Genomic DNA, 15,320 nt, shown 5'->3' with positions numbered 1-15,320 from the left:
CTAGAGCGTGGAGTCAAGTCAAGGAACAGCTCCATCCACGTCCGGAGTCTTTTTGCTGTGGTGCAGAAGAGGTGCACCGTTGAACGCCACGTACCAAGGAACACCTACATTTTACACGGCGCGGAGTCAACTTAAGTACACATTCATTTTCTTTTCTTTTTTTTATAACTGCGGGCTATTCTAAATGTTCTGTGTGTGAGCTGCGTCTTCAGTGAACATTACATTATGTTAGAATTCTAATTTAGGTGTGCCAAATTCGTCAGGATGGCAATGATGAAGAAAGTTTAAACTGAAAGACATCAGCACTATCCAAGATGATTTCTTACCATTTCCTCAATCAGTAACTGGTTGATTAGTGTACATTTCATAGGTGTTGCATGACCAATTCTATTATTGTCACCAGCAGAATACCCCAAAAAATGGATCCCATGTTCACCACAACTGATTTACAATTGCCAAGCAATTGGACCAACTCATCAGGGGACAATGGAACTGATCAGGACTGGAACCAGTTTGTGCAACCAGTTTGGAGAATTGTTCTATGGGCATTCGCCTACAGTTGCATGGTTACTGTGTCTCTGGTGGGGAACGTCGTTGTAATATGGATCATTATGGCGCACAAACGAATGAGAACTGTGACCAACTATTTTCTGTTGAACCTCGCGTTTGCTGAAGCGTCTATGTCTGCCTTCAACACCGTTATCAACTTCATCTATTCAGTGCACAACGAGTGGTACTTCGGGCTGATGTACTGCCGCTTTCACAACTTCTTCCCCGTCGCTGCTGTCTTCGCTAGTATCTACTCTATGACTGCGATAGCGGTGGACAGGTGAGTTCAGTTAGGGGAGACATTTCAATGCGTAGCTTCTTCTGTTTCACACTAATCTAACACGTAAATTTAGTCCAAGTGCTAAATGTATGTTTATGGTCACAATAAGTCAAACAGAACAATAATGCACTTTAATAATAATCACGCACTTGAATCCTGTCACCAAGTTATTAGTAGCCTAATAACTAAATGATGTTATAGGATATTAGGATTAAGATAATAACATTTCTACATAAACTACCAGTCAAAAGTTTGGACACAGCTACTCATTCAAGGGTTTTTCTTAATTTTTTACTATTTTTTACATTGTAGAATAATAGTGAAGACATCAAAACTATGAAATAACACATATGGAATCATGTAGTAACCAAAAAAGTGTTAAACAAATCAAAATATATTTTATATTTGAGATTCTTCAAATAGCCACCCAAATAGCCACCCTTTGCCTTGATGACAGCTTTGCACACTCTTGGCATTCTATCAACCAGCTTCATGAGGTAGTCACCTCATGGACAATGACCCAACACACCTCCAGGCTGTGTAAGGGCTATTTGACCAAGAAGGAGCGTGATGGAGTGCTGCATCAGATCCCCCGACCTCAACCCAATTGAGATGGTTTGGGATGAGTCGGACGGCAGAGTGAAGGAAAAGCAGCCAACAAGTGCTCAGCATATGTGGGAACTCCTTCAAGACTGTTGGAAAAGCATTCCAGGTGAAGCTGGTTGAGAGAATGCCAAGAGTGTGCAAAGCTGTCATCAAGGCAAAGAGTTGCTATTTGAAGAATCTCAAATACAAAATACATTTTGATTTGTTTAACACTTTTTGGGTTACTACATGATTCCATATGTGTTATTTCATAGTTTTGATGTCTTCACTGTTATTCTGTAGAAAATGTAGAAAATAGTACAAATAAAGAAAAACCCTTGAATGAATAACTGTGTCCAAACTTTTGACTGGTACTGTAGGTTACATAGACATGTTATATAGCAAAACATTTATTAATTCAAAAAAATTGGTTCTGGAGTGATGCTACTGCCACTGCTACTACTTCCAACATCAAATCGATCAAACCAACCAATCAATATATATTTCATTTGTGCACTGCAATTCAAAAGGTTATTTAGGGTATGTCAATCAGCAACTTCTATAGATAATTTAAATTAATAATAATGTATGTAGTAGATGTGACTTATGTATGTGTTCATGTTATGTATTGATGTGAGGTGTTAGAGTGCTGTGGTATGTTATTAGTGTATTTAATGTATGGTGGTCAGGTGTAGCAGTCATTTGTCAACCTATAGTAACACCATATTCATTATTCAGATGGCTTCATTCCCCCATGATGCTGCACAAAAAACAGATTCGGCAAATCTCTGAATCTGTATCTCTCTCACCCCTTTTCATCTGATTGCTTTATATAAAAAAGGAGAACAGCATTCTGTATGTGTTATTGTGAAGGAATGAAAAAGGGAGATTTAGAAGGAAGTGAATGGAGACAAGTAAGGAGTATGTGGGGAATGAACCCCCAGTGCTGGGGGTCAAACGTATATAGTCTGGGGTCAATGCGGCAGCGCTACCTCCAGACCAGACCCTGGTGCACCATCTATTCACTTTGGATTTATTTGCACGGAGTCATGTTAGGCCACCATATCCTGTCTATCACCTTTCATTCATAATAGGACTGCAAACACATAGCCACACATGTGAATACAGAGTAGATGAATAAAGCCTATACGTGTCAAGGCGTCAGTGTAATGCGGTAGGCGAAGTCAGGCGCAGGACACAGAGCTAATCAAAAGGCGTACTTTACTCGTAGGTAAAATAATGAACTACAACCTCCACGCAGGGAGGGAACAAACCCGCACACTAACGACAACCAAAACATGAACAAACACGCACAACACACAGTGTGAGACAGAGGGTTAAATAGGGAAGACATAACTACGTAATGGGAAACAGGTGTGACCAATAAAGACAAAACAAGTCGAACATAGATACATGGATCGGTAGCAGCTAGTACTCCGGTGACGACGAAGCCTGCCCGAGCAAGGAGGAGGGGCAGCCTCGGCTGAATCCGTGACAATACGTGTATATAGTAGGTCTGTAGCTGATCTGTTCAGAGACACGTTCACATAACACACACTGGGTGCTGTATATATATATATATATATACAGTATATATATATATATATATATATATATATATATATATATGTCTTCGGACAGGCATATAAACACTCTCTATCAATCAGCATTTCATCTCTCTGCACCCAGCCAATCAACACCGGGCAAACCTGTATGTGCTTGACTGACCTTGCAGCTTAACTGACCAATAGAATAGTCCCAAAACTGTAAACCCCATACATTTGGTACTCCAGACAGGCTATAGCAAACGTTTTGTTTCAAGTTTCAAGTTTTATTGTCACGTGCACGAGTACAGTGAAATGCTTTTCTTGCAAGCTCTTTTCCCAACAATACAGTAGTCAATATCAATATATAGTACTATAAAATAAAGTAAAGTAGAACAAAAAACACAAGAAATAGAAATAAAAAGAACACGAGAAGTAAGTAAGCTATATACAGAGTCAGTTTGTCACGTTGTATAATGATTAGAAGACAGGCGCAGGAATACGTATTAGGGGTTTTATTACTCCACCCAACACAAACATATATATATATGCAAAAGGGATGTAACCCAAACAAAGAGCGAGGTGTAACCTCTACACAGTACACGGGACGAGACCCGTAAACAACCGGAGCACAATACACAGTACTCACGAGACCAACGGACATGGGACAATAATCGACAAGGACAATGGGGAACAGAGGGCACATATGAACACATACTAATCAGGGGGAATGGGAACCAGGTGTGTGTAATGAGACAAGACAGTCCGGGGTTGGTGGTAATGATCCAGGTCAGTGACGCCTAGAAAGCCGGTGACGTAGACCTCTGGAACTGGTGAACAGAATGAGCAGCAGTACCGGGGGGATCCGTGACACAGTTCCAATACCATATTTAAATTGTGCAGGAATACTAAAGTGGTAGGGGTTGATATGTATAAGGGTAAGGTGACTAGGCATCAGGAGTAGCGTATATGATGCTTGTATGTGAGTGTGTGTGCGTGCGTGTGTGTAGAGTCAAATTAAATCAAATGTTATTCGTCACATGCTTCGTAAACAACAGGTGTGGACTAACAGTGAAATGCTTACTTACTGGTCCTTCCCAACAATGCAGCGAGAAAGAATTTTAAAAAAAATAATAGAAAAGTAAAACACGTAATAATACAAGTAATAATAGATACACAATAAGTAAAGATAACTTGTCTATATACAAAGGGTACCACTACCGAGTTGATTTGCAGGGGTATGAGGTAATTGAGGTAGAAATGTACATATAACTAGGAATAAAGTGACAGATAGTAAACAGTAGCAGCAGCATATGTGATGAGTCAAAAAGGGTCAATGCAGATAATCCGGGTAGCTATTTGGTTAACTATTTAACTAGCTATTTAGCAGTCTAATGGCTTGGGGGTAGAAGCTGTTCAGGATCCTGTTGGTTCCAGACTTTGTGCATCGGTACCGCTTGCCGTGCAGTAGCAGAAAGAACAGTCTATGACTTGGGTAGCTGGAGACACCACCTTGTATAGAGATCCTGGATGTCACGGAGCTCAGCCCCAGTGATGTAATGGGCCATACGCACTACCCTCTGTTGCGCCTTGCGGTCAGATGCCAAGCAGTTGCCGTACTAAGTGGTGATGCAGCCAGTCATGATGCTCTCAACGGTGCAGCTGTGTAGCTTTAGAGGATCTGAGGGCCCATGCCACATTTTTTCAGCCTCTTGAGGGGAAAGAGGCGTTGTCGTGCCTTGGTCTTACGGATGTTGAGGGAGAGGTTGTCCTGGCACCACACTTCCAGATCACTGACCTCCTCCCTGTAGGCTGTCTCATCGTCGCTGGTGATCAGTCCTACCACCGTTGTGTCGTCAGCAAACTTGATGTTGGAGTCGTGCGTGGCCACACAGTCGTGGTTGAACAGGGAATATGGAGGGGACTAAGCACACACCCCTGTGGGGCGTCTGTGTTGAGGGTCAGCGTGGCGGAGGTGATGTTGCCTACCCTCACCACCCGTGAGGAAGTCCAGGATCCAGTTGCAGAGAGAGGTGTTCAGTCCCAGGGTCCCAAGCTTGGTGACAAGCTTGGAGGGGACTATGGTGTTGAACACTGAGCTGTAGTCAATGAACAGCATTCTCACATAGGTATTCCTCTTATCTAGGTGGGTGAAGGCAGTGTGGAGTGCAATTGAGATTGCATCATCTATGGATATGTTGGGGCAGTAGGCAAATTGTAGTGGTTCTAGTGTGTCTGGGATTATGGAGGTAATGTGTGCCATAAATTCAAAGCACTTGGGAATAGGAAGGATGGTGGTCAGTTTGAGACGTGTGGATTAGAGACTGAGACAAGGAGAGGTTGAAAATGATGCCTGCGCATCCTCTGAGAACATGCCCTGGAATACTGTCCGGCTCCGCGGCCTTGCGAGTGTTGACCTGCTTAAAAACCATACTCACGTTGGCCTCAGAGAGCGAGATCACCCTGTCAAAGTGTGCATAAAATACATTGAGTTGGTCTGGTAGAGAGGCATCGTTGGGCAGGTCATGGCTGGGTCTTCCTTTCTAATCCGTAATGGAGTGTTGCCCCTGCCACATGTGGCGGGTGGCAGAGCCTATGTAATAGGATTCCACCTTGTTCTTTCATTGTCCTTTAGCTTGTTTGATGGCTCTGGGGAGGTCGTAGTGGGACTTCTTGTACTTATTCTTGTCCTCAGCCGTAGCCTCGAGGTTGGCTGTGATAACCCTGTGTGTGGTAGCTCTCTCCTTTAGCTTAGCTTCAACTTCTGTGTTAATCCAGGGCTTTTGATTGGGGAAGCAGCGAACCTTCACTGTTGGGACAACGTTGGCAATGCAGTTCCTAATGAAGCTGGTGACGGAGATGGTTAGCTCGTTGATGCGCTAGCAAAGCAGTCCTGTAGCATAGCCTCCGATTCGGAGGACCATTTCTCAACGGAGCGCATCATGGGTACTTCCTGTTTGAGCTACTGCTTGTAGACAGGAATCAGGAGAATATAGTCATGATCTGATTTGCCGAAGGGGGGACAAGGGAGGGCCTTATATGCTTTCTTATGGGTAGTGTAACAGTGGTCTCAGACTTTATCACCCCTTGTGGCGAAGGAGACGTGTTGATGGAAGTTGGGCATCACGTGTCTTAATGACACCGGTAACAAGAAAAGCAGACTTCGGGTGCATCATTTCCTGCTTGTTTATAGACTCATACAGATCGTTAAGTGCCAGCTTGTTGTTATTTTTGTCCTGACGTGGAATGTATACAACAGTCACAATAACAGCAGAAAACAATCTTGAGATGTAGAAGGGTCGGCATTTGACCATCAGGTATACCAAGACGGGTGAACAATGGGTCGAGACATCCACTGCGTTAGATTCGGCACACCATTTGCTGTTGATGAAAAGGCATACCCCTCCCCCTCTCGATTTCCCTGAATCCAATGTCCTGTCCGCTTGGTGAACGGAAAATCAATCGAGTTGGATAGCCATCGGGGGTATCTTGTCCAAAAGCCATGTTTCATATTTACTTTTTGAAATAAGTATTTGAACCCAGGTCTGCCACCAGGGCCCATCTCCTCCCATCTGTTGATGTGGATATTATGCAAGGGTGAAGGTCAGCAATTGTGTTGGCACCTCTGCAGAAAGACTCCATACCATGGGGAGCTCTCCATGAGACGAGAGCACCCTGACGGGAGAATCTTCCTTTTACTTTATTGCATTATTCATCATATTGTAGGGGGCTTTGATGGTTTAGATGTTATTGCCGGATCATTGGATTTGTGCCTCTCTAATTAATTCATACCATCTTCCAGTGTTGTCTACTATTGTTCACAACAAAGCCAGGAATAACAGAGAAAGAAAGTGAGGTGCGAAACAGGTGTGACAGAAATTGAGACAAAGAGCGAGGCTGCAGACACTCTGGGGCAAATAGTAGCTACAGAAAACAGATTGAATTTCCTGTTGGAAAATAACAAAAGGATTCCCAAAACAGTGATTCCATGGTGTAGTAGGGGTATGAAAATACAAATAAAGACAGTGGTTGTGTGTTTGTTGTTTGTTCATGTGGACATACAGTATGTAAATATATGCATTTGTATTACATTGGTGAAAAGCAAACAAGCTGGCATCAGTCACCAGTATTTAACCCACACTAGCCTCATAAACCAGGCCTCTATAGATCCTACTGTATATACTGTAGGCCTCTCCAAGTATTGTTGTCAGACACACCACTAAACTAAACTCATACCATGGAGAAGCAGCATTGCAAGTCTCAATTGAAACAAGATACAAGTTTCCTAGCCGTGTGGTAATGGAACAAGCCTAGGATAGCAGATAGTCAAAATGTTGCAGATAGTTGTGTTGGACTACAGGGAGTGTTTTGAAATCAAATATATTCTCTTCCCCCAGTTGGTTATTGGCAGAAAGTCCAATTAGCAGATTAAATGGGGCTATTAGGTGGATTAAGATGTTGATTAGATCTCCCAGTATAACCCCTAGAGTATAAGCCTCTAGATAGCAATATCTACTAAGCTAACAGATGGAAATTGTTTTGAGATGGTCATACCATAGACCATCTAGCTAGTTGATTTAGAATTTTAGGACCCCTGTAGGTATCAGCAAAAAATCCGTTTTTTATTATTGATGAAACATTGAATTAGGCCTTACTGCTATTAGCCCATAGAAACGCATTGAATAACACATTCATACAGAGAGCTTTTGTGAAAGAGCACAGTTAGAAATATATGGCATATAGAAGCAAACCGGATGGACATCATAAATGCATATTGTATGTATAAGCTGGAAGTAGAAGCCTAAGCATTGTTGTTCACTAGTTTACTCCAATTAGGGAATGGGTGGTGGGGTTGGAAAGTACTAAAGGGAAATATATATTTTTTAAATGATATGTATGTGTATATATGGGGGATTGGAAGTGATGCAGACAATAACATTGACGGAAGTTACAATCTATCTGCAATATTAAAGCTGATCTAACCAAAAAAAACATTCATACATGGCAAAAACAGACATGGCAAAACCGGTCTCTGACATTGCTCATTCTGATATTTCTTAATTTTTCTGGATTATGTGTGTATTGTTTTTATTATTAATATTGCTAGGTATTACTGTACTGCTAGAAACACAAGCATTTGCTGCACCTGTGATAATATCTGCAAATCTGTGTACGCGACCAATAAACGTTAATTTGATTGGATTTAAAATAGTCCAGAAATAAATCAATAGGAAGTATGTTTTGAAGTATGTTTCCTGTATTTTAGAGATATGGGAAAGCTCAGGGACATTTTTTGTTGTTGAAAGACCCTATTCACTTCCAGTCACTGGATGACCTTCGGACCAGTACTGTGAGGCTTGTGTCTCTGCTTTTCAGAACTGGGTCCAACTCGTTTCTAGCTCAAACTATTCCGACTTTACAGACGTTTTTGTGAGAACACCTGTACAGAGTTGGTACGCCGAAGAGACCGATTTCAGACTAATTTTGTGAAGCTTTTGGCCGTCGTAGAGCAAAATGGATGAGACGTTCGTATTCGTGAGAGTCTCTGCTTTCAAAATAGTCACTAGCTCAAACCGTTCGGACTTCACAGACGTTTTCATGAAAATACCTGTCTCCTGGTCTCACAAACACCATTGTAAGTCTGTCGTTTTCCACTGCAGAGCCGAACGGACGACACCGGCGCATGCAGTGGTTTGAGACGCGCAGCCCATGCAAAACCCCGAAAGCCCCAAAAGAACAATGAAAAAAATCTGTGGAACTGGCTTCGAGGTCCAGAGTTGAGTTTGAGGATAAGGAATAGGGTGCCATTTGGGACATAAACTAAGATATTCATGCACTTAGTATGTGCTCCGACTGAAATTAAGTGCTGCATGATTATCGATCTAAGAGAGAATGATACTAAAGTAGTGATGAGAATAAATACTTTGACTTCAAAGCATTCTGAAGGGCCTCTTTTCATTTCAAAGGTCTGATACTGTCTGGTTTAATTATTCTGTTGGTATGATTAAAAGGAGACCAATTTACAGTATGATTTCCTCTTATCAGAAAAATGTATTCACAGGATGATGATAAGCTTTTACTCTGTCAATGGCAGACGTAGTCTATGAGTCAAACTAAAATTGTAACATGCACATTGCATTGTTGGAGACCCTGAAAATGTTTTATCAATACCTTCAGTGTGTGTGTGTGTGTTTGTGTGCTTGTAGATCTTCCCATTGTATCTTCCCCCAGGACTGAACATGTGTTTGCCCCTGCTGCCTCTCCTCTCCTCCTAGGTACATGGCCATCATCCACCCCCTGCAGCAGCGCATGTCATCCACAGAGACCAAGGTGATCGTGGGGGTGATCTGGGTGCTGGCTCTGCTTCTGGCCTTCCCTCAGTACTACTACTCAGTGACCGAGGAGCTGCCTGGACGAATCATCTGCTACATCGAGTGGCCCGAATACACAGGCTGCGACTACAAAATTATGTGAGTTTCCTTTATAAGTATGTTTGAGAGAGAGAGAGAGAGAGAGAGAGAGAGAGAGAGAGAGAGAGAGAGAGAGAGAGAGAGAGAGAGAGAGAGAGAGAGAGAGAGAGAGAGAGAGAGAGAGAGTCAGTGAATAAAAGCAGCATGGAACAAAGATGCTTTGTTTATTTTTATTTTTTTTAATAATACCTTCTTATAGAATACACCTGTGGTTATGGAAAATATAATTCCATGTTCATTTTATTGTAGGGGAGAGTGGGGTGTTGAGCCATTTTCTACATTCAGCATCACTCCATCAAGGGAAATATCGTATTCTTTCTAACTAAAATATCTTCAGGATGTTGTGTATCCCTGGAAATAATCAGAATTCATGTAAACATTACAGTTTTGAAAACATAGCTTGTCCAAAAAAAGTGGTCAATGGGGTAAGTTGTAGCTAGCTAGTATTCTAACCTTGTCTAGTTAGGTAATGTTATCAGCTGTTTGTTTTTTTGGAACCACCATATTCTAAAGATTAGCCAGCCATGGCTGGTTCTGGAGCTGGATTTGTCATACGCATTGATTTAGTGAAAACTGTTATCTTCAAAGTTTTGGCATCTTCCATAAATTGCAGCTGAGAGTCCGCCATAGAAATAGTTCGAAAGAATAAGATGAAGCTCTGGCAATATGGATAACTATTGAAAGATAGCTGATATGCGTTATTCTACATTGTAATGGACACGGTGCAACCTTTGGGAGGTAGGCTGCTGGCAGGCTTTGGCTGAGGTACAGCAAAGCCAAGTCAGCCAGTGCTCATGGTTCTCACAGGGGAAGGGAAATGATAGGCTACAATTACTTTGCTCATGATCATGCATGCCGCAAATGGCATGTAACTATAAATTCCTTGAATTCTCTTTCGCAGGGGCCTTTTAATTATCTGGATAGACACTTGTGGTTTCTAGCTAACGTTACACCAATCAAAGCAGTGGAGCATGTAGTGAAGCAAAACTTTAGTGGTGAAAACCTCATCTCAGTCACGAAGAGGAATAACTTTGTAGCTGATTCTGATTAATAAACAATTCCAAGCTGGTGGGTGGTAACATTCAAATAAAACTCAGTCCTAAACCGAAATGTAGTCTGAAAATAATTGGTATTTCATATCATAGGAAAAAACACAGCATTCACATGGATTTGCACGAAGTGGGCAGATCGGATTTGTCACTTCAAGCTTAAATATATCATACTTTGACTAAAATGATGACTTATTGACTTAAATCATTGTACAACATCATGGGTAAGCTCTGGCCATCGTCTTTCATCCCGAAAAAAGGTGTTTAACACCAAACATAGGCCAGGATCTGTTGTTACCTCATATCCCAGCGATATTGCCTTGCATTACGTCTGGGAAGAAAACACTTCAATTTGCTCAACTTGCCATTGGCTCAATTTACCCCAGGGCTATTGGCTCAAATTACCCCAAGGCAAACATTTGTGACTATATTAGCCCACACAGCTACAAGGATGCACTTTCATGCTAGGTTTAGGACCTCATATTGAAGCTTATAGAGACCCCAAGTGATATATAGAATAATCTTAAAATGATCAACCTTGGTTCAGATACAAGCATTATGAAACCTCTAACACAATACATTCATTTGACTTGGTGAAAATCCTTTTTTCTTGCCACTTTTTCCATGTGGTTTCTTCCTTCACAGACTCCATGAAAGGATGACCTCTTCCCAAATATTTGGTCAAATTATTACATTTTGTGTATGGTTTCCAAGAAACAAGGTTGGCTCCACTTACCCCTTTGGCTCAACTTATCCCACTCCCCCCTACAGTTTACACTTCTCTCACTATTTATTAAAGCCAATGTACAGCAAAGTCTAACTCTGTTTTAAAAGGCACCCTATTCCCTTTATAATACTTTTGACCAGGGCCCAATGGGGCTTTAAATCGGTTTACATGTTATTGTCCAGATTATTCATTTTATTGTAGAGGTCACTGCATCGCAGTGCTAGCTGTGCCACTAGAGATCCTGGTTCGAATCCAGGCTCTGTCGTAGCCGGCCATGACCGGGAGACCCATGGGGCGGCGCACAATTGGCCCAGCATCGTCCAGGGTAGAGGAGGGAATGGCCGGCAGGGATGTAGCTCAGTTGGTAGAGCATGGCATTTGCAACGCCAGGGTTGCGGGTTCGATTCCAGTATTTAAAAAAAAATTATAATAATGTATGCACTCACTAACTGTAAGTCGCTCTGGATAAGAGCGTCTGCTAAATTACTAAAATGTAAAATGTAATTGTCCAGATTATTCATTTTATTTTAGAGGTATTTGGTGGTTTAGATGTTATTGTCCAGATTATTCCTTTTATTTTAGAGGTCTTTGGCGGTTTAGATGTTATTGTCCAAATTATTCCTTTTATTTTAGAGGTCTTTGGCAGTTTAGATGTATTTTATCATTGGATCTGAGCTTCTTTCATTCATTAACACCATCTTCCAGCGTTGTCTGCCATTCTTAAACATTGTCAAAGACATTCACGACTCAACCAGCTAGAAAACAGAGGAGACAGATGATGTGAAAGAGTTACACTAATCTATGATCTGTTCTGGAGAGTTGTGAAAGGACGGGGTGCAGCACTTTAATGACTGAGTTGGAGTTGTGCGAGTCAGATCTGCTCTCCTCAGTATATATACTGTATATACACTGAGTGTACAAAACATTAAAAACGCCTCCTCTTTCCATGACATAGACTGACCAGGTGAAAGCTATGATCCCTTATTGATGTCACTTGTTAAATCCACTTCAATCAGTGTAAATAAGGCTTTTTAAGCCTTGAGACAATTGAGACATGGAGTGTGTATGTGTGCCATTCAGAGGGTGAATGGGTAAGACAAAATATTTAAGTGTCTTTATACAGTAAGGCAATAATATATATATATATATATATATATATATATATATATATATATATATATATATATATATATATATATACAGTGCATTCGGAAAGTATTCAGACCCCTTGACTTTTTCCACATTTTGTTACGTTACAGCCTTATTCTAAAATGGATTAAAAAAAAAAAATCTCATCAATCTACACACAATACCCCATAATGACAAAGCGGAAATGTTATTTTTTTGAATGCAAATGTATTAAAAATAAAAAACAGAAATACCTAATTTACATAAGAATTCAGACCCTTTGCTATGAGACTCGAAATTGAGCTCAGGTGCATTCTGTTTCCATTGATAATCCTTGAGATGCTTCTACAACTTCATTGGAGCCCACCTATGGTAAATTCAATTGATTGGACATGATATGGAAAGGCACACACCTGTCTATATAAGGTCACACAGTTGACAGTGCATGTCAGAGCAAAAACCAAGCCATGAGGTCGAAGGAATTGTCCGTAGAGCTCCGAGGCACAGATCCGGGGAAGGGTACTAAAACATTTCTGCAGCATTCACGGTCCCCAAAAACACAGTGGCATCCATCATTCTTAAATGGATGAAGTTTGGAACCACCAAGACTCTTCCAAGAGCTGGCCGCCCGGCCAAAGTGAGCAATCGGGGGAGAAGGGCCTTGGTCAGGGAGGTGACCAAGAACCCGATGGTCACTCTGACAGAGCTCCAGAGATCCTCTGTGGAGATGGGAGAACCTTCCAGAAAGACAACCATCTCTGCAGCACTCTACCAATCAGGCCTTTATGGTAGAGTGGCCAGACGGAAGCCACTCCTCAGTAAAAGACACATGACAGCTTGGACTTTGCCAACAGGCACCTAAAGGACTCTCAGACCATGAGAAACAAGATTCTCTGGTCTGATGAAACCAAGATTGAACTCTTTGGCCTGAATGCCAAGCGTCATGTCTGGAGGAAACCGGGCACCATCCCTACAGTGAAGTATGGTGGTGGCAGCATCATGCTGTAGGGATGTTTTTCAGTGGCAGGGACTGGGAGACTAGTCAGGATCGAGGGAAAGATGAACAGAGAAAAGTACAGAGAGATCCTTGATGAAAACCTGCTCCAGAGTGCTCACGACCTCAGACTGGGGCAAAGGTTCACCCTCCAATAGGACAACGACCCTAAGCACACAGCCAAGACAACACAGGAGTGGCTTCGGGACAAGTCTTTGAATGTCCTTGAGTGGCCCAGCCAGAGCCCGGACTTGAACCCAATCTAACATCTCTGGAGAGACCTGAAAATAGCTGTGCAGCGACGCTCCCCATCCAACCTGACAGAGCTTCAGAGGATCTGCAGAGAAGAATGGGAGAAACTCCCCAAATACAGGTGTGCCAAGCTTGTAGCGTCATACCCAAGAAGACTTGAGGCTGTAATCGCTGCCAAAGGTGCTTCAACAAAGTCATTTTACATATCTATGTAAAATAAATCTAAAAACCTGTTTTTGCTTTGTCATTTTGGGGTATTGTATGTAGATTGATGAGGGGAAACCCCCCCCCCCCAATTTAATCAATTTTAGAATAAGGCTGTAATGTAACAAAATGTGGAAAAAGTAAAGGGGTCTGAATACTTTCCAAATGCACTGTATATAGTAAGGCAATAATGTATACATTGGTGCTGTGGGGAATAGAATAGCAAGGCTGTTAACAGCACTGCTCCCTAATTATTTTCTCTGTCCTCTTCACCTGATGATGTACGGCAAACCAAAAGCTGTGAAGATGTATTGCAGTGTGTGTGTGTGTGTGTGTAAGAGCCGTGAAAATGAATGGCAGCTTCAGCTGAAGGTGTAAATCCTCCTATCACCTCACACTGTAGTTGCTGTGAGAGAAAGACAGAGAGAGAGACACACACAGAGCGATCGAGAGAGAGAGAGAGAGAGAGAGAGGGAGAGAGAGAGAGAGAGAGAGAGAGAGAGAGAGAGAGAGAGAAACAGAGAGAGAAACAGAGAGAGAAACAGAGAGAGAAACAGAGAGAGAGAGCACCCGGCCTCACCCTACTAGAATCTGAAGTCAAATTTCTACTGTTTGCTGATGATCTGGTGCTTCTGTCACCAACCAAGGAGGGCCTACAGCAGCACCTAGATCTTCTGCACAGATTCTGTCAGACCAGGGCCCTGAAAGTAAACCTTAGGAAGACAAAAATAATGGTGTCTCAAAAAAGGTCCATACAAATTCCATCTAGTTGCCCTAGAGCACACTAAAAACGATACATACCTCGGCCTAAACATCAGCGCCACAGGTAGCTTCCACAAAGCTGTGAACGATCTTCGAGACAAGGCAAGAAGGGCCTTCAATGCCATCAAAAGGAACATCAAATTTGACCTACCAATTAGGATCTGGCTAAAAAATACTTGAATCATTCATAGAACCCATTACCCTTTATGGTTCTGAGGTCTGGGGTCCGCTCACCAACCAAGAACTCACAAAATGGGACAAACACCAAATTGAGACTCTGCATGCAGAATTCTGCAAAAACATCCTCCGTGTACAACGTAAAACACCAAATAATGCATGCAGAGCAGAATTAGGCCAATACCCGCTAATTATCAAAATCCAGAAAAGAGCCGTTAAATTCTATAACCACTTAAAAGGAAGCGATTCCCAAACCTTCCATAACAAAGCCATCACCTACAGAGAGATGAACTTGGAGAAGAGTCCCCTAAGTAAGCTTGTCCTGGGGCTCTGTTCACAAACACAAACAGACCCCACACAGCCCCAGGATAACAACAACAACAACACAACTAGACCCAACCAAATCATGAGAAAACAAAAAGAGAATTTCTTGACACATTGGAAAGAACAAACAAAAAAACAGAGCAAACTAGAATGCTATTTGGCCCTAAACAGAGAGTACACAGTGGCAGAATACCTGACCACTGTGACTGACCCAAACTTAAGGAAAGCTTTGACTATGTACAGACTCAGTGAGCATAGCCTTGCTATTGAGAAAG

At 42.0% G+C, this 15,320-nt stretch overlaps 1 protein-coding gene across 1 annotated transcript in view; it reads left to right on the top strand.

The window, feature by feature from the left end:
• Window positions 1-419: 419 nt before the first annotated feature.
• The window catches only part of LOC311144853 (substance-P receptor-like), a gene marked incomplete at both ends in the record, with an annotated part of 27,037 nt that continues 12,136 nt past the window's right edge, over window positions 420-15,320 (top strand). Inside the window, 2 exons of the mRNA XM_084181010.1 lie at window positions 420-829; window positions 9,234-9,428. Of these exons, the coding sequence (XP_084037136.1) occupies window positions 420-829; window positions 9,234-9,428 (605 nt within the window). The remainder of the gene's footprint in view (window positions 830-9,233; window positions 9,429-15,320) is intronic.

The sequence above is a fragment of the Coregonus lavaretus genome (assembly GCF_964263955.1).
Source record: "Coregonus lavaretus genome assembly, chromosome: 17".
In the NCBI taxonomy this organism is placed as follows: Eukaryota; Metazoa; Chordata; class Actinopteri; order Salmoniformes; family Salmonidae; genus Coregonus; species Coregonus lavaretus.
The sequence above is the reverse complement of the archived record's forward strand: the minus strand, read 5'-3'. Positions and strand labels throughout refer to the sequence as shown.